This window comes from Staurois parvus, unplaced genomic scaffold, assembly GCF_062004578.1.
Source record: "Staurois parvus isolate SC_StPar_1 unplaced genomic scaffold, SC_StPar_1.0 ptg000299l, whole genome shotgun sequence".
Taxonomy (NCBI): Eukaryota; Metazoa; Chordata; class Amphibia; order Anura; family Ranidae; genus Staurois; species Staurois parvus.
The window spans coordinates 15,679,091-15,701,870 of NW_028318095.1; the positions used below are offsets into that span (position 1 = coordinate 15,679,091).

Consider the following 22,780-nt stretch of genomic DNA (forward strand, 5'->3'; position numbering starts at 1 on the left):
TAGGTTGTTACGGGACTCTCGGAATGGAATATGGGGCTATTCCAGAATCCCAGATAAGCTCTTCTTCAGTTCTGGAGTGGACAGATCACACTGGGCAGTATAATGTCTGGAAGGCTGACAGAGCAAGGCTGAAAAAACCTGGACCGCCTTGGGCTGCATCATTCGCCGATGAGCATCAGTGGCTGCAAATTGATCTGAACAAGCCGACAAAAGTCACAGGTTTGTATGAAACCAGGATTGAGGTCAGGGCTTTTCCAAGAATTGAGAAGACAGATTTTCGATTCTCCGTGAGAAATGTTTTTATATACGTGACTGTCTCAGTGCAGGGTGCAAAAAATCTACAAACATTTGTAATTTTGTGCTACAATGAAGGCTAGCTTACAAAAAGCTTTTAACATTTGTATGTAATAAATCTGTAGCCATATACATACTGGAAGCTGTAATATTAGTACTTTTATAAGCGTAATGGACAGCATAAAATTTTACACTGCCCAAAAAAATTAAAGGAACACTTTTTAATCAGAGTATAGCATCAAGTCAATTAAACATCACGATATTTTCTCCATTGAGGTCTGATGTGTTTTCAAAGGGTTTCTTTAATTTTTTTGAGTAGTGTATATATGTATAATATATAGGTTAGACACAACAGAAAGTGAGAAAAATCTCCCCAAAGTGAGAGAAATCCCCTCTTAGATAGTTTTCAGTAGAACATATGAGCTCATTAGAAGATTTCCTTTCTACTTCCTGTTCTGGTAATAAAATTTTGAATTCTCCATCCCCTTCTGTCCCTGTGACGATGGTCACCAAGACAGAGATGGTGACTCTAGCTAGACACCTATAAAAACTTGAGGGGACTGAACTCCTCACTGCTATATTCAAAGCCAAAAAGAAAAATCCTTTGGCTTTAGATACACATTAATGCTTGTCAGAATAACGTCGCAGAGTTACTGTTTTTTTATATCGCATTTTCATGTTTGTCATGTTCTGAGGTTTAATATTTTTATTCTTCCCTTAGTTTTATAATTCAGATATGTGATCTTGCTCTCCTAAAACTTTGCTAAAATGTTGATCCTTTTCTCTCCACAGGTATTATAACCACTGGATCCACAATATCAATGTATAACTACTATGTTTCATCCTACAAAATAGAGCACAGTGAAGATGGCCTCAGGTGGACAATCTATAAGGATCCCAATACAGATAGAGACAAGGTAAATCTGGCAGAAGTGGACACAGGGCAAATGGCTTCCATTGTTGTGTACTTCCTGTACCAAAACAGCTCTTGGAACAAAAATTTAAGTTCAGAGTTTTAATTTTTTTTCAGCATCAATATTTGATACAAAATGTTCTATAAGATATGGGTGGCATAACTGGACAACCATAATGCCATTACAAAAATATAATTTCATGTTTAACCACCTCCCGCCTGCGCCATAACTGAAAGATGGCGTCCACGCAGTCATCTAGTCCGGGAGGGCATCTGTAGAAAAGTTAACATGCTACATTTTCAGCATGTGGGTAGCTCCCCCTCATGGCTAGAGGCTACATAGAAACATTGGGGCCCCAAAAATAGAAGGATAACATTTTTTTCACCTGCCAGTAAAATCTTCTCCTGGCAATGACTACAGAGTCAGTTTGAGAGGGACAGCGTTGAGTGCTATCTCTCTCCACCAGCTATTTTCACTGAACTCCTAATCATCTTCTGCCCGTAGGCTAAGCAGGGAGCCACTGCACACATTGCGAGACCTCACATTTCATGGTTCCAGGCAGGGCCTCTAGGTCTGGGTCTGTTCTGCAGCAGGCTCTGAAATAGGAGCTCATCCACTTAGCAGGGTGCATCAAGTGCAAAACCACCCCATCTTTGGGACTTCGGTCTCTTGGCCACCACCATTCCCACTCCCGAGTTGGCTGCTCCTCTTTCCATTTATTTTACTCACTTCACCCCCCTCCCAAAGTTGTACACATTATTCCTCCAAAGGATATTCACTGTGGATTCGCACTTTTCTGTACATGAACCAGGCCAGACATGGTCACTAAACCACTAAGTTCTTCACTTATCAATTCAGCATCGTTTACAAACAGTTATTAACCAGTTCCTGCCAGCCGTAAGCATATATACGACCTCTAAGTGGGTATAAATGAGTTCCTATGTAAAGCACTCCCAGCACAGTAACTGTCAGGAATGGACTTGCCAATAATGGTGGGACTCACCTGCCTTGTGGGCTGCAGTACCAGGGCTGGCCAGCGGGTGCTCTCAGCAATCAGAGACTCAACCCTGCAGTCAGCCAAACACCTGAGGCTGATTGCAGGTGTATTTAAGGCAGTGTTTCTCAACTCCAGTCCTCATGGACCCCCAACAGGTCATGTTTTCAGGATTTCCCTCAGATGAAACAGCTGTGGTAATTACTAAGGCAGTGAAACTGATCAAATCACCTGTGCAAAATAATGGAAATCCTGAAAACATGACCTGTTGGGGGTCCATGAGGACTGGAGTTGAGAAACACTGATTTAAGGGATGGCCAGACCTGCAGTCTGTGCCTTGGTGTGTGTTTTTCCATGGGCCCCTGTATCTTGTTACCTGCATTCCTGTTCCTGCCTGACTGATTTGTTGCCGACCCTGCCTGATCCGGACTTCTGCTGACTTCTCCTGTTTGATCCCTGGCTTGTGACCCCGACCATTCTCTGCCTGACCCCCTGTACCTACCTGCCCGTTAGTTGCTGTACCCAGCTCGTGACCTGACTACTCTCTGCCTGCTCCTCCTGTTCCTACCTGCCCGATTGTTATTGACCCGGTCTGCCTGACTACGCTTGCATTGTATGTATTGTTATCTGTGGGTGGTTTGGTTTGGTTCGTTTGCACTGTTATGTTTTAGTATTGCACTGCGTTTTGTTAGTATTAATAAATTATATTGTTTATAACATATCTGAAGCCTGTGTTTCCCTGCGTCAGTTCACATACCTCTGGTCATACCCGGAGCTCTGACAGTAACCAGTGGGTACCGGAAAGCTTCAAGTGCATACTTGCGATTGGGAGCTTTCTGATCATGTGACCGCTGTGACTGCCAATCACAGCAGTCACATGATTGGAATGCCTGTCTCCACCTCCCGGCATTTAGAACCTCTCAAAGGGCCAGGAGGCGACAGCAGGAAGGAGTTAATCATTTCCAGCAGAATAGGTCATAACACAATGCAACATCCATAATGCAGAACATTATAGTTCCTCTCTTAATTAAGTCCCTTGGTACTCAAACCTATCCGGTGCAAGGGTGACCCCATAAGGCTAAAAGATAGAAAGTCCAGTTCTCAGGCCCGTGCCAAGGTTCCGCTGTGGGGTTACCCTGTTGTTGGCATAACCAATCACATCTCCAACTATGGTCCTTAACGGCTCACTCCCAAGAGACCACGAGGCCCGACCTCCTCCTGTAATTATCACTCCACGAAAGAACGTAAGCAATACATGCAGGGGGAGGTCCACCACAACTCCATTAACCCATGAAACACAAAACATTAACCCTTTTGTTACTAAACACAATTATCAATTAGAAACCTGCCTGCAAAAATATTGCCTTTATTTATACAAAATCTTGTGTTTACAGTGTGCATGAGAAGATCTGTGCCACAGCAGAGCTGTAAATGTCCTCTCATTTGTTTTCTTTAGCCCCTTTATACCGCAAATCTGAATACCAACATTTACGACATAGCTTCATTTAGAAACTCCATAAAATAAAAATAGAGAAGTACCATTTGTGCTGGTGAGAGCAGCAAAGGGCAAACCTGATAGGTTATATGTGCATCACATGCAGTCTACAACTCACAAGGGGCAAGCTTTCAGCTTCATACTAAACTAGTACAAAAAAGAAAACCGAGCAGCAGTGCCACGCATACCCACTGTTATCATTAGGCTACTTTAGTGTACAGCATTAATACTACACTTTAGTGGACAATGGTTTTGTTACTCCGATTTAAGTTGAACTATAGTACTATTAATGTAAAGAAGTATAATGGTTTATAATGGCATATGTACATATATGGGGAAGTCACCGTGAAATGGTGTGAAGGGGGGTGTGTATTTTTTTTTTGGATATCTTTGTCCCCATCAGAGTCTCAGGTTCCAACCCTTGTCCATTCTCTTTAAAGTGGTAGTAAACTTGAGCTTAAAAGAAGAAAAAAAAATCTTCTTGCAACCTAATCTCATAATGTGCTAGTATGCATCGATTACTAGTGCATTATGAAAGACTTTCCTTAGAACAAAGCATTTCAGCGGCGCACTGACAGGTCTAGCATATTCGCCCGGTCTTCCTTCCGGGTTCGCGGGCTCTGGCTGCTTGATTCATATATAAAGTAGAAAAAATTGCCATCCTGATCTAATATAATTAGATGACCTTATAATATCTCCGCCTCACTACTTGTTTAGTGTGATAATCTAGGTTTTTTGTTTTTCCATATATATCTTGTTAGCATCTTTTTTATTACTTTGAAGAATACCTCCGGGATTTTAACTGGGACCATCTGAAATTTATATAACATTTTTGGTACAATTACCATTTTTATCAGATTTATACGCCCTATCCAAGATGGGTTACCTCTTCCCAATTTCCTCAGTTCCTCCTTAATCTCATTTAAAAGTGGGATATAATTTAGCTTATATAAGTTCGTAAGTGAGGCAGATAATTTAACCCCTAAATACATTATCTCTCTGTTTTTCCATATAAAAGGGAATTCTTTTTGTATTTTTTCTTTTTCGCTAGTTGGGAGATTAACGTTTAAAATCTCAGTTTTTGATGGATTAATTTTCAGGTTTGATAACTCCCCATATTCCTTTAAGCTCTTCATTAAGTTGGGAAGTGTTATCCTCGGATTTCCCACATAAAACAACAGGTCATCTGCAAAAGCTGCTACTTTATGATCTTCCCCTCCTATCTGCACCCCTGTTATATCTATATTTTTCCTAATTGTTGCCAGCAAGGGTTCCAGCGACAGCACATACAACAATGGGGACAGTGGACATCCTTGTCTAGTTCCATTTGACATTCCTATAGTTTCTGACCTCTCCCCATTGACCGCGGAAGGTTCTCTGTACAGCTTTCCTATCCACTCCCTCATTCTTGCTCCCACTCCTAAAGTCTCCAAAGTATCTATCATAAAGCTCCAGTTAACTCTATCAAATGCTTTTTCAGCATCTATCGAAAGCACCACTACCGGCATCTTCCCCTTCCTGGCCTTCTGGATAAGCAACAGAGTTCTCAGACCGTTGTCTCTACCCTCTCTTCCTGGCACAAATCCCACCTGATCAGCGTGGATCCAATCTGGCATTAGGTCTTTTAATCTATTTGCTAGAACTTTTGCATATAACTTTGTGTCGATGTTCAAAAGTGATATTGGTCTATAACTTGAGCATTGAGAAGCATCCTTCCCCTCCTTTTGGATTAATACCACATGGGCCTGCAAAGATTCCCGCCTCATCTCCATCTCCTCTCCCAGGGCATTCATATATTTCTCCATTTTTGGTAGTAACAAGTCACCATATTTTTTTATAGTACCTCACTGTATAACCATCTGGGCCTGGGCTCTTCCCATTTATGGTTCTTTTTAATGCACTTTTTATTTCTTCCTGCGTGATTTCCATATCTAGGGAATTCAAAAGATCCTCACTCAGCTTCGGTAGTCTTGCATTTTTAAAATACACTCTTCTTTTTTCTCTACTCTCTTTACCACTTGTTTTTACTAGGTCTTGGGAGGCAATATTATACAACTTACTATAGTATTCTTTGAACACCCTAGTAATCTCTTTGATAGAATAAACCAGTTCTCCTTTAGGATTTCTTATTTTTTCTATATAATTCCTGATTTTCTTTTTTCTCAAGGCTCTCATTAAATATTTACCTGGTCTATCTGCCCATCTATATCTCTCACTAGCAACTTTATTAAAGACTCTTCTCTTCTCCTCCTCCAACAGTAACCCCAGTTATTCTCTCTTTTTTACTACCTTCTGTCTTATCTCTTCTGTTCTTTTACTTTTATGTACCTGCTCCAAATCACTTATTTCTTTTAACAGCCCAGTAAGTTTCTCTCTTCTTTCCCTTTTCTTTTTTGCCCCAATCGCAATCAATATACCTCTTATGTAGGCCTTATGGGTCTCCCACACTGTGGCCACCGACACCTCCCCTGTCTCATTCTCCTGAAAAAATCTTTCGATTTCTTCTCTAATTTTCCGATCCACCTCCTGATCTAGGAGGAGAGCCTCATTCAACTTCCATCCTATCCCTCCGGGCGAACATCTCCCCCACCTCACTTTCAGTGAAACCGGAGCATGATCAGAGAGAGACATCGCTTCTATTTCTATTTTGTCCACCCTTTCTATAAGTTGATGGTCAACTAGTATGTAGTCCAATCTGGAATACATCTCATGGGCATTGGAGAAGTATAGTCTCTCTCTTTTCCATGTGACACTCTCCAAAAGTCCACTAATTGACATTCATGTATCACACCCTTCAGAGTTTTCAAAGCTCTACTTCCCTCTCTCTGCACAGATGATGTCGTGTCCATTTGTGGGTCCATGCAAAAATTCAAATCCCCCGCCACTATCAAAAGACCCTCCTTAAAGGCCAACACTTTTCTCAAAACTCCCTTCAGGTATTCCTCTGGTCTCTTATTTGGGCAATAAATATTCACAATTGTGCATTTCTGTTCTTGTAATCTTCCCTTCAAAAATAAGAATCTCCCCTCCGGGTCTGTTTCTCTCTCTTCCATCTCCCACCTTATATTTTTTGCAAACCCTATTGCTACACCCTTAGCTCTTTTAATCGGGGAATCAGCACAGAACCATGTTGGATAATTTCTTGAGTACAACTTTACATTTGACTTGATCTCTAGGTGAGTCTCCTGCAGAAAAACCACTGAATCCTCTCTATGCTGCAACTCCTTGTATACTTTATACCTCTTCCCTGGGCAGTTCAGACCTTTTACATTATATGTTAAAAATCGCAAGTTTTCCATGAATCTTGTATCGATATATTCTTATTCCCAATTCTAACGTGCAGAGACTTAACCCTAAGACCCCCCCCATCCCTCCCATCTTTCTACTCATATCCCTCCGCCCCTCTCCCACTAATACCCTCCCCCCTCCTACTCCCTCCACCCCCCCTACCCCCCCCCCCCTTTAGGCCTTCAACCTGCCTATCAATCATTTGTGGTGAAGATACCACCTTTGATTTTTTGTTTAAATCTTGGGGTTGAACTCCTCCCATGTACGACTTACCCACCCTCCGACCACCACCGATTACCTCACTTGCTTTAAATCTTTTAACCTTAACGGTACAATTTGGGGAGAAAGTTAGGGGATAAGAAAAAAAAAAAAAACTCATACTATCCCAACTAACTCCTTGTTACCTCCCCCCTACCTACTTCCTGCCATACTTCTTTTCCCCTTATGCCTATTTCAGTCTCTGTTTCCCACCCACTAATCCTCATTCTCTGCAATTCCAGTCTGTCACAGAAGTCTCTTAAGTCCTCGGGAAATCTCAAATATGCTGTAACACCGTTCTTCCATCCGATCAGACACTCTGGGTTACCCCATCTATAATGGACATTTCTTGATCTCATCTGCTCTAATAGGGGCCTCAAAGCTCTTCTTCTCCACAAAGTCTCGTACGATAGGTCCGCAAAAATCTGGATATTTATATCTCCATAGTTAATAGAAGTTCTTCCTTTAGTCCTTCTCCAAATCTCTTCCTTATCTCCATAATTTTGCAGCTGAACAATCACATCTCTTGATTTTTCCTTCCCGTTACCTTGTTGGGACTTTCCTGATCTAAAGACTCCATCCAGTTTAATTACCTCTGTTTCAGGTCTGTCCATAATAGAGTTTAACATTTTACAGACTTTTTCTTGCCGTTCTCCCCCTTTCAGGATATCTGGGATTCCTCTTATCCTCAAGTTGCTTCTCCTAGACCTGTTCTCCTGTACTTCTATTTTATACTGCAGTTGTTTCTGCGTATTCCTCATCATAGCGGACCTTTTTTCTAAGTCCGAAATGAATTGGGTATGTTTGTTGATGTTTCCCTCCATTTCTTCCGTTCTCTTTAGCAGATGCCCTAGATCTTGACGTATATTTGTCATTTCTTGCTTAATAGTTTTTTCCAAATCCTTAAACATTACGGTCCTCTCTCTTTTGTTCGGCACTTGCAAATCTTTTTCAAGATCTTTCCTCGCTAAGTTTTCTGTCCACTGTTGGCTACTACTATCCAGGCCTATTGACAATCTAGGGCTAGTCTCCAAGGTAGTTTCCATTTCCCCTTTTTCATTTCCACTATAGGCCCTTTCTGGAGTCGCATTACCCTGGGAAGTAAATTTTTTCAATTGAGCCCGTCTGGGACCCTTTAAGCCCACTTCCTTTAGCGCTTTTATTCTTCATATCTTCTGCACTTAGTATAGCTCTTTAAACGGCGGGAAACTTTAGGCTGTATATTGGGGTATTAATATTAAACAGTCTTTGTCACTTTAACACTTCATTTTCTATTTCTTTTCCCAGGTCTCTTCTGGAGCCACTTAGTAATTTCTCATTCCCTTTTCAATTCTGTTTTCACTTTTCCAGTCCCCTGGGAATCCCCCTTCTCTCTTTGTTAGTGATTAGCAGTCCTTCCCACAGTTCAACACAGTTACACAGTTACATGTGGGTTCATACATATGGACTCACCCTCCTTCACTTGTTCCCTCACCCAGTGAGTCGACTCAGATCTCCAGCCGTCCACTCACCGCACTCAGCCAAATGTCTCTGGGGGATTCCTGCAGGGTCTCCTGTAGGTATGTGTGCTCTATCACCTTCCACTCCTATGCTGCAGATTTTGAAGGTTAAACCGGCATCTCTGTTCTCCTGTCAGGGAGCTGGCACTTGTCAGGGAACCGGCCGGCGCCTCTGCTTCCCAGTGCTCCTTTGCGGCTAACCAGCGTGGTCACGCCGCTCTGCTCCGTCTCCCCGGCAACCCGACAGCTGATCCCAGGTCTCCGCGGCACCAACACCTCCCGGAGCTCCGCTTCCACACTCGCCGTCTTCTCCCCTCAGCACGCCGGCACCCTCACCCCCTGGGGACCTCTACTTTTTTAGTGTGGATTATAAACTCATAAATACTTAAGAAAGCAAAATGGCAGTTGACTAGTGCAAAGGCTGCCTAAAGATGGTTTGTAATTAATCCTATACGGAGTAATTTGAAAATAAATTACTCCGCATAGGATTAATTACAAACCATCTTTAGGCATCCTTTGCACTAGTCAACTGCCATTTTGCTTTCTGGCTGCTTGATTGGCTGAGCCGCGATGGCGTCACTCCCACAAGCAAACCATCTTTAGGCAGCCTTTGCACTAGTCAACTGCCATTTTGCTTTCTGTATGCTTGATTGGCTGAGCCACGATGGTGTCACTCCCACAAGCATACTGTCACTGGCTGCAGGGACAGTGAATATTACAATGCATGTTTAGGAGATATTCCTTGTACCTACACATAAGTTTTATTATACGCTTACCTGAAGGTACAAGTGTCCAGTGGAAGTTTACTCCCACTTAAAAGCTTATCTAAACCCCAAAACAACAATTTAACATAGGGTAAGGATCCTTGTACTTATTTTAAGTGACAAGGATACTGCATTTCTAGCAAGGCCAACAAGCATTTTCTATACTTGCATATATTCTGAGCCTGAAAAGTGAAAACGAATGCAGCCATTACATGTAAGGTCTGGTAAGCTGCAGTTTATTACATTTTTGTTTTGGAATTTAGATCTGTTTTCAAATGTTTGTGTGTGTCTCTCTTGGGGAAAGTTCCCCTCGCTTCTCCTCCCAGAACACAGATAAAAATTTCTCTAGCAGATTTTCAGACATAATTAAAAAGCTGAAAAAATGTAAACCATCTGCACACATAAAAAAAAAAAGAATTTTCTGGTGTCAGAAATGAATCAGAATTACAATTACAATACAGTTGTATAAGTTAATTCTTGATTAGTTTTATTTGTCACTGAGCTCACACTGCTCCCTCTGGAGCGATAATGTGCCTGATAAATTGAGAGTTTTATGTCCAATAACTTCCATGGGCTATATTGTATTACCTAAACTGTGGCAGTAATGAAGGACAGAACCAAATTAATCACGTTACATGTAATCAATCCCTGCATACATCATTTTTAAACAGCTGATGTAATAATCTTAAAGTGTTACTAAACCCCGGACCCTGCATTCACTATATCTGGTTTTCCACAGTACACAGAACATGGAAATGCATATATTCTAGTAAATATAAACTGCTAAATACCTTTTTCATCAGCAGTATATAGCAGCCCTGTGACTTCTATCAATTTCCAGTCCAGCACTGTTTAATCTTGTAGGAGGAGTTTTCATTCTCCTCTGACTGTCCTATGAGGCTGCATAACACCTGACCCTCTATCCTGACAGCGCTGACTGGCCCTGTGCTGATCCAACGTACCTTCCCAAAAACAAATGCACACCAAACAGCAAGTGCAGACTTGCCACTGCTGCTCTGTACTATGGCAGATGGATTGGGGACAGTAAAAGAAGGGGAGGATCAGAGAAGACAAGGTCAAACAGCCTTTTTATACAATGTGGAGGATTAACCCCTTAGGTTCCACAGTGAGTATAACAAGCATGCTTTACTGCATATAGACACTGATTTTACTGTTGTGAGTTTAGTAACGCTTTAACAGTAAAAATTTGGCATAATTTATGTTAGGGATGCACCGATACCCTTTTTTGCTCGGAGAGTATGAGTACTGATACTTTCAGTCAAGTACTCGCCGATACGAGTACCCATACTTTACGGTGCAATCTGCATCGATACAAAATGTAAGGTTGCAAATTGCACCACAAAGAATAGCATGCAATGCAATTCCTGTTTAAATCGAATGCGGTTTCCCCACTGCTTCTGTGTGAACCCAGGCTTGTCATATCTTGAGTTCACACAGGAGTGGTGTGAGAAACCTCCCTGCACCAAACCCATGCTGTCACAGAAGGAAATTCTGGGGATTTGAAATCCCCGTGGCTTTCTCTCCTCTCAATGCAGGGGTGGCAGTACAGGCTAGATGGCTTTTGATTGGTCAGCACCGTCATGTTGCTGACCAATCAGAAGCTGTCTAGCCCATACTGTCATCCCAGCAAGGAGAGCAGAGAAAGCCACTTCACAGGTCTGGGGATTTGAAATCCCCACGGCTTTCTCTCCTCTCCTTGCAGGAATGCTGTTCTTTGTGGTGCAATTTGTGTCCATACATTTTGCATTGACACAAATCGCGCTGCAAACTATAGGTTCCAGGTATCGGGAGCATTAGTGATACTTGGTATCGGCATCGGTGCATCCCTAGTTTACATCTTATGATCAAAATGCATTAAATTCACTTTAAATGTTAATGATTTATTCTGGTGTTCTGCTAGACTCATCTCATAGTTGTCCCTTAGCCACTTGTTACTAAACCCACAACAGTAAAATCAGCCTGTAAATGCAGTAAAGCATGCTTGTTACTCACTATGGAACCTAAGGGGTTAATCCTATTCATTGTGTAAAAAGGCCGTTTGATCCTTTCTTCTCTGTTCCTCCCCTTTTTCAAGCGACCACCTCTTATCTTCAGACTGAATCGTAGGCATGCACATGCTCAGTTTGGTGTGTATTGCTAGAGAGTTTTTTTTTTTTTTTTGGGAAAGTTGCATGTGATCAGCATAGGGCCAATCCGCACTGTCCAGACAGAGGTCAGGGGATTTGCATCCTCCTAGAGCAGAAAGAAAACTCCTCCTACAAGCTTTAGCTAGTGCTTGGCTGAACACAGATAGAAGTCACAAGACTGCTATATACTGCTGATGAGAAAAGGTATTTAGCAGTTTATATTTACTAAAATAATTGCATTTCCATGTTCTCTGTACTGTGGGAGACCAGATCTAGTTGATGCAGGGTCCTGGGTTTAGTAACACTTTAAGCTGTGGAAGATTTTACTCCCTTCATGACCAGGTCATTTTCTGCTATTTGGTACCGAGCTTCTTTAACTGGCAATTGCGCAAAAATGCAACACTGTGCACTGAAATATTCAGCATTTTTTTCACACAAATAGAGCTTTCTTTTTGGTGGTATTTAAACACCACTGGGTTTTTTTTTTCTTTTTTAAAACGAGAAAATTTTGAAAAAAACTATTTTTACTTTCTGCTGTAAAATGTATTCAATAAAAAAAATTAATTTCTCCATAAAATTAGACCCAAATATATTCTGTTACATGTCTGTGTTAAAAAAAATTCTAATGTGTATGTTGATTGGTTTGTGTGAAAGTTATAACGTCTACAATCTATGGTATATATACACTGGAATTTTTATTTATTTTGTTTTGGGTTTTTGTACTGGTAATGGTGGTGATCATCAACAAGAGTGGGACTAAGATAGTGTGGTGCACAATCTGACACTAACTGACGCTGGGTGGGAACTGCCTAAATGACATTGACATCTCCAGTGACACTAATAGTGATTAGTGCTAATACTGTATACGATCACTGTACTAATGACACTGCCTGGGAAGGGGTATCTAGGGGCAATCAAAGGGTTAACTGTGTGCCTAACAATGTGTAATGGTTTTCCCTTTTACTAAGCTATGTGTTTGTTTTTTCTCCCTGCAGGGAAAAAAAAGGCACGTCACTGCTCTCTGTTCAGAGCTCTGTGTTCAGTAAACACAGGGCTCTGTACTGTCATTTGCTACGCTGATCAGTATATCTTAAATCGTTGGCTGCGACCTGCAGACCGACTTGTGCATTAGCGAATGACAGCACAGGCCGGGCAGCAAGCATTCACATTCTACCTGGAATGCCGGATCACATACATATAAGAATGCTTTGTTTGGTTAATTCATCATGATTTTCCACTTTTTTTTTTTTTTTTTTACTTCCTCAGATATTCCAGGGCAACTCTGATTATCACCAAGAGGTCCGCAACAACTTCATCCCACCCATAGTGGCAAGGTTTGTGAAGATCAGACCTACAAGCTGGCACCAAAAGATTGCCACGAAGGTAGAACTTCTCGGATGTCAACACAATATTCATGGTGAGAATGAGCTTCTTTTGCTGTGAGTCACGCGGCTTCAGCTTATTCACCCATTTACATGGATACAGTTTTGAGAGGGTCAGTGCTGAATCAGTAACCATGAACTGTTTTGTGGTGAAGATTAGACTAGAACTACCGTATTTTTCGCCATATAAGACGCACCTGCCCATAAGACGCACCTAGGTTTTAGAGGCAGAAAACAGGAAAAAAAAAAATTCTGAACTAATGGACTGCAGACATAGTACAGGAGATGACCAGAGACTGCGGACAGCAAAGGGATGACCAGAGACTGCGGACAGCACAGGGATGACCAGAGACTGCGGACAGCACAGGGATGACCAGAGACTGCGGACAGTACAGAGATGACCAGAGACTGCGGACAGCACAGGGATGACCAGAGACTGCGGACAGTACAGATGACTGCTGACCTTTGGGGAGGTGGGGAGCGGGTACCTGAATTTGACAGGTACCCGATCATACCTGTTCCTCGATCCAGCCGCGCGCTGTCTTCCCGGCTTCTGTAATGGCGCTCGACATGACAGCCGGGTGCCCAGTGCGCATGAGCGAGAAGCACTTGTGCCTTGTGATTGGTCCGGCGGCTTCTGGGATCTGTCATGTGTCCCAGGTACCGCCTTACCATTCACAAAGCGCACCGCTTCTCGCGCATGCGCACTGGGCACCCGGCTGTCATGCCCAGTGCCCACACTACAGAAGCCGGGAAGACAGCACGCCGCTGGATAGAGGAACAGGTAAGGTCCCGCTGCAGAGCTGAGTGGCCGGCCCGGTATTCTGACACGGCCGCGGTGGAAATACCAGAACGGCCGCTCCATATTCGCCTTATAAGACGCACTGACATTTCCCCCCCAGTTTTGGGGAAGAAAAAGTGCGTCTTATACGGCGAAAAATACGGTACTTAAATTGTAGCTATGGTGAAAAAAATCAGATCTGTTACCAGTATATCTGGCTGATGTTTTTCCTAAGATTTAATTTATATAGAAGGCTCTTTTGTGTTAAAAAGAAAAAACAGTTTCCTTTGGCTAAGTAAAAAAGTTTGTCTAAGCTACCAATTAGATATTCACTATTCCTCCATTGATGTTCTTGAAAATGGATAGACACCATTCCTATATCTGTTATATGCAAAGCCAAACATTTTTGTATACATGTAGTTGTGATAGGTTGTTGGTAGATTTCGTAGTTTGAGACCAGCTCTGCCAATAATCACTTGTATCCCAAAAAATATGTAGTAATAATGTGCAAAGGCAAATTTTATTTATTTTGGATAGAATGGTAAAGACTAGACACCCTGCCAGATTTGTATTGCCCTGTGTTCCCACTGGACAGATTCACCCCTCTTTTTCTCCCTGGGATCAATGAGACAGTGGTGGGAAATTTGAAATTTTGGGGTTGCCACTAGAGAAAGGGGGTGAGAGAAAATCTTCCAACTCCAAAAATGGGAATTCCTTTCACATGGGAACATTTCCTCTAGTTTACTGTTGTGTCTTCTAGACAGGACGTTAAGGGATTTCCCAGCAGGACACAGGCAGCAACAAATCTGAAGGATATTTAAACATTTCACTACCCAACAAAATAAAAAGGGGTTGGCTTTACATACAATATAAAGGAAATTTGTGATAAGCTTCAGAGGGAAGTTTTCATTCACTGGCTTTCAAGCCTCAAATCAAGTTGTTAACTGCCAAACCAAAGCTGTTCCACTTAAATACAAGTGTCTTCACTGTCCCTGAGAGTGACGGCTGATATTTGAACCTTCTGGCAGAGATGTTTTTCATGATAAGACCTCTTTAATGCCTTTGTAGTAATGGAAAGAATGACCTTCTTTTGCTGAGTCGCCTGGCTTTAGCTTCAGGTTAAAGAATTCCAGGTATGGATATTTTATACATAGTAACATTGGTCCAGCTTTGACCAATTGTAACTATGTACAGTATATACAGTGGGTATAGAAATGAATTCCCCCCCCCCCTTTTTAAAATCACATAGCCTGAAACTGAATCACTGAGTTGGAAAAAGGACCACCACCTTGTGTCAGTATTTTGTTGAACCACCCTTTGCTTTAATTAGAGCCTTTAGTCTGTTGGGATACGTCTCTTCTGCTCAAGTTCAGTTCAATTTGATGGTGACAGTTTGTGGACTGCAGTTCTCAAGTCATTCCACAGATTTTCAGTGGGGTTTAGGTCTGAGCTCTGACTAGGCCATGCAAGGACATTCTCCCTTTTCTTCTGTAACCACTGTGTGGTCATTTTTGCTGTGTGTTTTGGGTCATTGTCATGTTGGAAGGTAAACTTTCTTCCCATTGACAACTTTCTGGCAGAGGGTAGCAGACTTTCCTCAGGAATTTGAAGGTTTTGTGCCCCATCCATTTTCCCTTCTATCCTGACAAGTACTCCAGTCCCTGCTGCAGAGAAACACCCCCCATAACTGGATATTACCACCTCCATGCTTTACAGAAGGAGTGGGGTATTTGGAGCTGTATTGGATTTCTGCCAGACATATCGTTTAGTTTTGAGGCCAAATAATAAAATTTCAGTCTCATCTGACCAGAACACCTTTTCCATGTGGCCTCAGAATCTTCAAGGTGTGTTTTGGCAAAGCTCAGGTGTGACTGCATGTGGTCTTTCTTGAGGAGTATTTTTTTTTTTTCTTGCAATTCTCCCATAAAAGCCACATTTGTGGAGAATTTGTGATACTGTTGTCACATGCACACAATGTGACATAAACTCCTCCAACTGCTTCAGAGTTGCTGTAGGCCTTTTGGTAGCCTCTCAGACCAGTTTGCTCCTGGCTCTCTAATCCAGTTTGGAGCAACGTCCTGATCCAGGGAGCGTCTGTGTTGTACCAAATATCTTCCACTTCTTAATAATAGACTTCACTGTGCTTCTAGGCATTGACAAAGCCTTTGAATTTTTTTTGCATCCTTCTCCTGACTTGTGTCTGTCCACAACTTTATCTCAGAGAGTGCATTGCACCCATAGTTGATTGTAGGGTTATTGTACCGATACTTTCAGTTAAGTACTCGTCGATACTAAGTTCCGATACTTTACAGTGCGATTTGCGCCCATTCATTTTGTATGGACGCAAATCACACCACAAAGAATAGAATGCGATTTGAACAGGACTGCAATGCAATTTCTGTCCAAATTACATGCGGTTTCCCCACTGCTCCTGTGTGAACCCAGGCTTGTCCTAGCCTGAGTTCACACAGGAGCTGTGCGGGGAAACGTCCCTGCACCGATCCCATGCTGTCATACAAGGAAAAGCCGCTTCATCTGTCTGGGGATTGTAAATTCCCATAGCTTTTTTTCTCCTCTCCTTGCACTGTCAAAGTGCTTACCAGTCAGAAGCCGTCTAGCCTGTACTGTCATCCCTTCAAGGAGAGGAGAGAAAGCCGAAGCCCTTTGAACAAGCCTGGGTTCATACCGGAGTGGTGGAGAAACCATGTGCGATTTGGACAGAAATCGCACCGCATTCCTGTTCAAATTGCATGCTTTTCTTTGCAGTGCAATTTGCGCCCATTCATTTGCATCTCTAGTTGATTGTTTGCCTTAATTGCACTACCAGTAACTGTAATGCTCAAGGAAAGCTCTTCTCATACTGAGCTAATTAAAATGACCACAGCTGATCTCAATTTAAAGTCAAATGGCTTTGTGTGCCATTCAGAAGGTGATTAGCTACACCTGATTGAGTTTACAAGTCATTTTTAGGAGGGGTGATCCTTTTTCCAACTCGGTGATTCTGTTTTTGATTTTTTGTTTTCCCTGACATGTTGGTGTTATATCTTTCACTTGGATGTTATAAATTGCAGCAGGATAAAACAAAAACTGTGTCTGTCTTCATTTCAGGCTGCAAAGTAACAAAATGTGATTATTTAAAAGGCGGGTGATTGGCGAATGCTGGTGGAAGTTGGAAATCACACTGCTACTCCAGTGATCTTCAGTGAACACAAGTGGTTGGCTGCTCAGCACGGGCTCCATTCAGAGAATGTTTTGCATTTTCTGAATGAATGAAAAGAGTTCTCTGATTGAATGAGGTGGTGAATGAGATGTCATTGCTTCTCCACCTCGTCCAGTCAGAGAATGCTTTGCATTTATTCAGAAAATCTCTGAATGGCACTCATGCTGAACTGCTCTTCTCCTGTGTTCAGAATGCAGCAGGCCTGCCGCTCAGCATGGGACCTAGAAGCAAGTGGAGATCACTGGAGTAGTAGGGTATGGTAAGTGGAGTATCCCCCGGGTATGTTACATTGGTCCAAGCTGGACTGAAGAATTTATGTAAAACTATAAAATGCCTGAAATTCATCTTTAAGCATTCAGATTTGTCAGCGCACTATCATTATACTCAGTTGAAGTATCAATGTGGTTTGACACCAAAAAAAGTTTGACTTTTCTTCTCTTTCTTTTCCTGAAAGCAGTTATTCCAAAACTAACTGCACCGCCAGCCTTTGTGCCACGTGCCAAACATTATCCACCACCTGTAGACAAAACAACACCACCACCAGAGATTAAAAACACAACAGTGACTCCAAACATTACCAAAGGTAAGTTGATGTCTTGGAGTTTCAAACTGTGTTATGTGACTTGTGGAATGACTGTTGTGCAGTCTCTGTGCTGTGCTATGAAAGCTAATACAGCAGCATATTGCTAGTAGCATTCAAAGGGGACTGGCAGAACAAGAGATTGCCCATGCAAGAAACGAAAAAGTCACAATTCATCATGGCTGCTTAAAGTATTTTGTTATGAGATGTATTTGTGGGGAAATTATATTAATAGTGTTGATTTGCTCTTTAAAACCGTTTTTTAAAAATATTTTTTCATACCACATTATGTCATTGTTTTTTTTCACACCAGCTGAAATATCCAATAAGGCTGAAAGTGATTGCATTTGCTGCAGTAAGAGGAAAAAGTTGTGGTGATTCACATTTGTCTGCTTTTATTAATTGGCAACTGTTAAAATGTCATGTTTTCAACAGTGGATCAGTGGCGGCAGCATTTTTAAATGAGGTGATAAAGAAGAAAGCAATCAGGGCTCATTCACACTAGAGTGTTGGGTCAACATTTGCTAAAACATGCATTATTACTGTGCTGCTCTGTGCAGTCATTGTGGTGCTATTCATTGTGAATGTCACACCAAAACACTGTGCTGCTGCTCCGTGAGCACAATACAGCGCACCACATAGCATATACCTTGCCCTGTGCTGTGTTGCTAAAAAAGAAAAAAATGGAAATATATACATGTTTGCATCTGTTGTGGTGCATTGGCAGCCCATTCATAATTAATATGATATAAATAGGCTGTTGTAATACATATACTATGCGTTGTGGTGTGCTGTGTTGCATTAAAAAAATGGTCATGCATTGATTTCCAGCCATTGTGATGCATTGGCAGCCCATCCACAATTAGTAATGCCATAGATAGGCTGCCATAATGCAAAGCATGTAATCTGCCCTATGAGCCTGCATTCACACTTGACCAGAGCATAATCCTGCTGATTTTAACCACTTGCCTACGGGGCACTTTCATCCCCTTCCTGCCCAGGCCAATTTTCAGCTTTCAGTGCTGTCGCACTTTGAATGACAATTGCGCGGTCATGCAACATTGTACTCATATGACATTTTTATTATTTTTTTGAGACAGAGCTTTCTTTTGGTGGTATTTAATCACCTCTGGGTTTTTTATTTTTTGCGAAACAAACCAAAAACAACCGAAAATGTGGGGAAAATTTTTTTTTAATTTTATTTTTGTTTCTGTTATAAAATTTTGTAAATAAGTGATTTTTCTCCTTCACTTTTGTGTGCTAATGAGGCTGCAGTGATGGGCACTGATAGGCTACACTGATAGGTGGCACTGATGAGGAGGCACTGGTAGGTGACACTAATGGGCATTGACAGGCATCACTGATGGGCACTGAAAGGCAGCACTCATATATGGCACTGATAGGCGGCACTGATGGGCACTATGTGGCATTGATGTGCTCTGGTAGGCACTGATATGTGGCATTGTGGAACTGATGGGCACTGGCAGGTGGCATTGATGGGCACTGGCAGGTGGCACTGATGGGGCTACACTGATAATCAAGGCACACTGATCATCAGTGCCCTGATGATCAGTGTAGATGTCCCCTCTGACTAATGCCAATTACTGTCTCTTCTCTCCTCACGAACTGTCAGCGTGACAACTCGTGAGGAGAGGAATGCCGATAACCGGCATTTCCTTATTTACATGCGATCTGCTGTGATTGGACATAGCTGATCACATGACAGAGCCGACGTCATCGACTCTTTCCATTAATCGGTGATCCGGGACACAGCGCCCCACCGATCAATGACATCCTCCCAAAACAAGAGAACCGCCTTGCGCCTGTCATTACCTTATATGTTGGACGTTAGACGGTTAAAGTGTTTTTCAGGGGGAGGGGTTTGGACATGAAGATTGCAAGGGGAAGAAAGGAGTCTATGGAGCCGAAAACACCCGGGCAGGCTCAGGGAAAAAAAGCTTTTATACTTTTTTGAGCGTAGGGTGACTGAGTGTGCAAGTCTGAGCAGGGACAATTAGAAAAAAAAAGGAGCTCATGCATTTTGAGTGTAGTATGGTGTATGGAAACATGCTGAAAAATATTTGAACAGGGGTTAACATGCATGCATTTCCGCACCGCGACAGAACGCATACGTATAAATGGGCCCTCCATAATAGAAGACTTCGAAAATGGGAGTCCCTGTATCCAGTGTCATGCGGCCATGAAGTTTAAAGGGCCCTGGCAGAACAAGAGGCCAGCTGTGCAGTAAAAAGAGAGCGTCTGCTGGATGTGTAAAGTGTTTTGTTTGATCAGAGTTTGGTTACATTTCTGTTGACGGCTTTGTTTTGCTCTTTAAAGCAGTTTCTTTTTGAAGTGTTCTTGACTGCAGTAGTGTGTATAGTCTGGGTCAAACGTATGGAGCAAGTGAAGCCTGTGAGAGGGTTGGAGAACATGGAACTGGCTAAGAAATGCTTAGCTCTGCCTTATGTCAGCTGTGAGTGGCCTGCTTCCAGTCAGGAATGTTGGGGTTGACATCAGAGTGCTATGAACTCTGCAAGGAACAGCGCTGACTCATCAAGGCTCACTACACTGTCCTTTTAACTATCTGACTCCCTTTTTTATACTCCCTTTACCTCAAGCAATGCAAAACACGGGCTTCTATAGCAATCAGGAAGGGCCCTGACCCCTTTCATACGTTTACAAATGTAAGAATGTTTCGTGACATGGGCTTGCATCCCTGTCTGCTTTAATAAGTGAAAATTAAAAGCATGGTCCAGAGAAATACTTAACATTTCAGCTCTGATATTTATCTGTAATGTGTTCAAAGGGGATTTCAGTTTCTTTTTCTAGTTTATTTTGTTCATATACATTGTGGTCCTGTTGGATTTGGAGGCCCATCACAGGAATGTTCATTTTTCATAGCAGTAAGCTAACAAGCTGTTAAGTTTTTTGCTTTAGGGAGGGTTAGGGTTAGCCGGAGTGAAAGGGGGCCTTTGAATAGGGCACTCCCTGAGGCAAAATACTAACAGCACATGTATCAACTTTCATCGTGACTATAATATTTAAAAATTGTACTAGAGAAACAAGTTGTTTGAAAAGGTTTCAAAACCTGCACAAAATAAATATACAAATATATACATACATACATACATACAGTTAGGTCCATATATATTTGGACATAGGCACAGTTTTCATACTTTTTGGCTCTGTATGCCACCAGAATAAATTAAAACAAAACAATCCAAATGAATTTGAAGTGCAGACTTTCAGCTTTAATTCAAGGGGTTGAACATAAATATTAAGTACAAAATTTAGGAACTGCAGCCATTTTTATACACAGTCCCTCCATTTTCAGGGGCTCAAATGTAATTGGACAAATGAATATAATCAGAAATAAAATGTTCATTTTTAATATTTTGTTGAGAATCCTTTACTGGCAATGCCTGCCTGAAGTCTGGAACCCATGGACATTACCAAAGACTGGGTTTCCTCCTTTCTGATGCTTTGCCAGGCTCTAACTGCAACTGTCTTCAGTTGTTCTTTGTCTGTGGGTCTTTCTGCCTTTAGTTTTGCCTTCAGCAAGTGAAATGCATGCTCAATTGGGTTGAGGTCAGGTGATTGACTCGGCCATTGCAGAATATTCCACTTCTTTTCCTTCAAAAGCTCCTGGGTTGCTTTTGCAGTATGTTTTGGATCATTGTCCATCTGTACTGTGAAGCACCGTCCAATCAACTTTGCTGCATTTGGCTGAATCTGGGCTGACAGTATATCTCTAAACACTGCAGAATTCATCCGGCTGCTTCTGTCTTCTGTCACATCATCAATAAACACCAATGACCCAGTGCCACTGGAAGCCATGCATGCTCATGCCATCACACTGCCTCCACCATGTTTTACTAATGACGTTGTGTGCTTTGGATCATGAGCTGTTCCAAGCCTTCTCCACACTTTTTTCTTCTCGTCATTCTGGTACAGATTAATCTTAGTTTCATCCATCCAAAGAATGCTTTTCCAGAACTGGTCTGGCTTTTTAGATGTTTTTTGGCAAAAACCCTCTGTATTTGCTCTAGTGAAGTCTCCTCTTGATTGTAGACTTTGACAATGATACGCCCACCTCCTGGAGAGTGTCCTTCACTTGTCTGGATGTTGTGAATGGGTTTTTCTTTCCCATAGAGAGGATCCTGCGATCATCCACCACTGTTGTCTTCTGTGGACGTCCATGCCTTTTTATGTTGCGGAGCTTACCAGTGCGTTCTTCTTTCCTCAGAATGTACCATACTGATTTGGCCACTCCTAATGTAGCTGCTATCTCTCTGATTTATTTGTTTAGTTTTTGAAGCCTTACAATGGCCTGTTTCACTTGCATGGACAGCTCCTTTGAACGCATGATGTAGGTTCACAACATTAGATTCCAAATGCAAATACCACACTTAGAATCAACTCCAGGCCTTTTACCTGCTTAATTGATGAAGAAATAACGAAGGAGTAGCCCACACCTGGCCATGAAACAGCTTTTGATTCAATAGTCCAATTACTGAAAAAGGGGAGATGGCTACTCTTAAGAGCTGTAATTCCTAAACCCTTCCTCCAATTTGGATGTACATACCCTCAAATTAAGCCTGAGAGTGTGCACTTTCAGCCCATATCCATTATATAACTGTAGCTTGAAAATGTTTTGGAAAATACCTGAAAAAAAAATAAAATTGTGCCTTTGTCCAAATATATATGGACCTGTGTGTGTGTGTGTGTGTGTGTGTGTGTGTATATATATATATATATATAAAAAAGAAAATTGTTTGTTTTATTTTTTTAAAATACCCATAGATATGGTTACTGACTTTTATCATACGGTCACTGTACAGAACACTTCTAAATTTATATGAGGTAGGTGGCTATAGTTGAGTGGGTGCGGGGTGTTCGTCTTTCATAGGTCGGGTTGCCCCGTTTAGTAATCTAGGAAGGTTCTGACTGCAGCAGCCTCATCATTCTTCATTAGCCTGTTAAAATACTTTTGAAGGGGAGAGAGCCCCCAAAGTAGCAGCCAATACCTGCCATTACCAGGCCAATTTTCACCTTCACGGACAAGCTGCAGCATATGGTCCCATCCCAAGGACCACCTCGCTAAAACCTCATGCACATTGGGCATTTAGCCCTTGTGCATGAGATTCCGACATTGTGATGCAGG

General features: G+C 42.0%; 1 protein-coding gene across 2 annotated transcripts in view; it reads left to right on the forward strand.

The window, feature by feature from the left end:
• DCBLD2 (discoidin, CUB and LCCL domain containing 2) overlaps window positions 1–22,780 on the forward strand; it is a 141,264-nt gene that overhangs the window by 95,162 nt on the left and 23,322 nt on the right. The window contains exons 8-11 of one of the 2 annotated variants that reach the window (XM_089682952.1): window positions 4–219; window positions 1,087–1,211; window positions 12,920–13,070; window positions 17,491–17,619. In XM_089682952.1, coding sequence (XP_089539078.1) covers window positions 4–219; window positions 1,087–1,211; window positions 12,920–13,070; window positions 17,491–17,619 — 621 coding nt within the window. The remainder of the gene's footprint in view (window positions 1–3; window positions 220–1,086; window positions 1,212–12,919; window positions 13,071–17,490; window positions 17,620–22,780) is intronic. The other variant, XM_089682953.1, reaches the window with a different exon arrangement.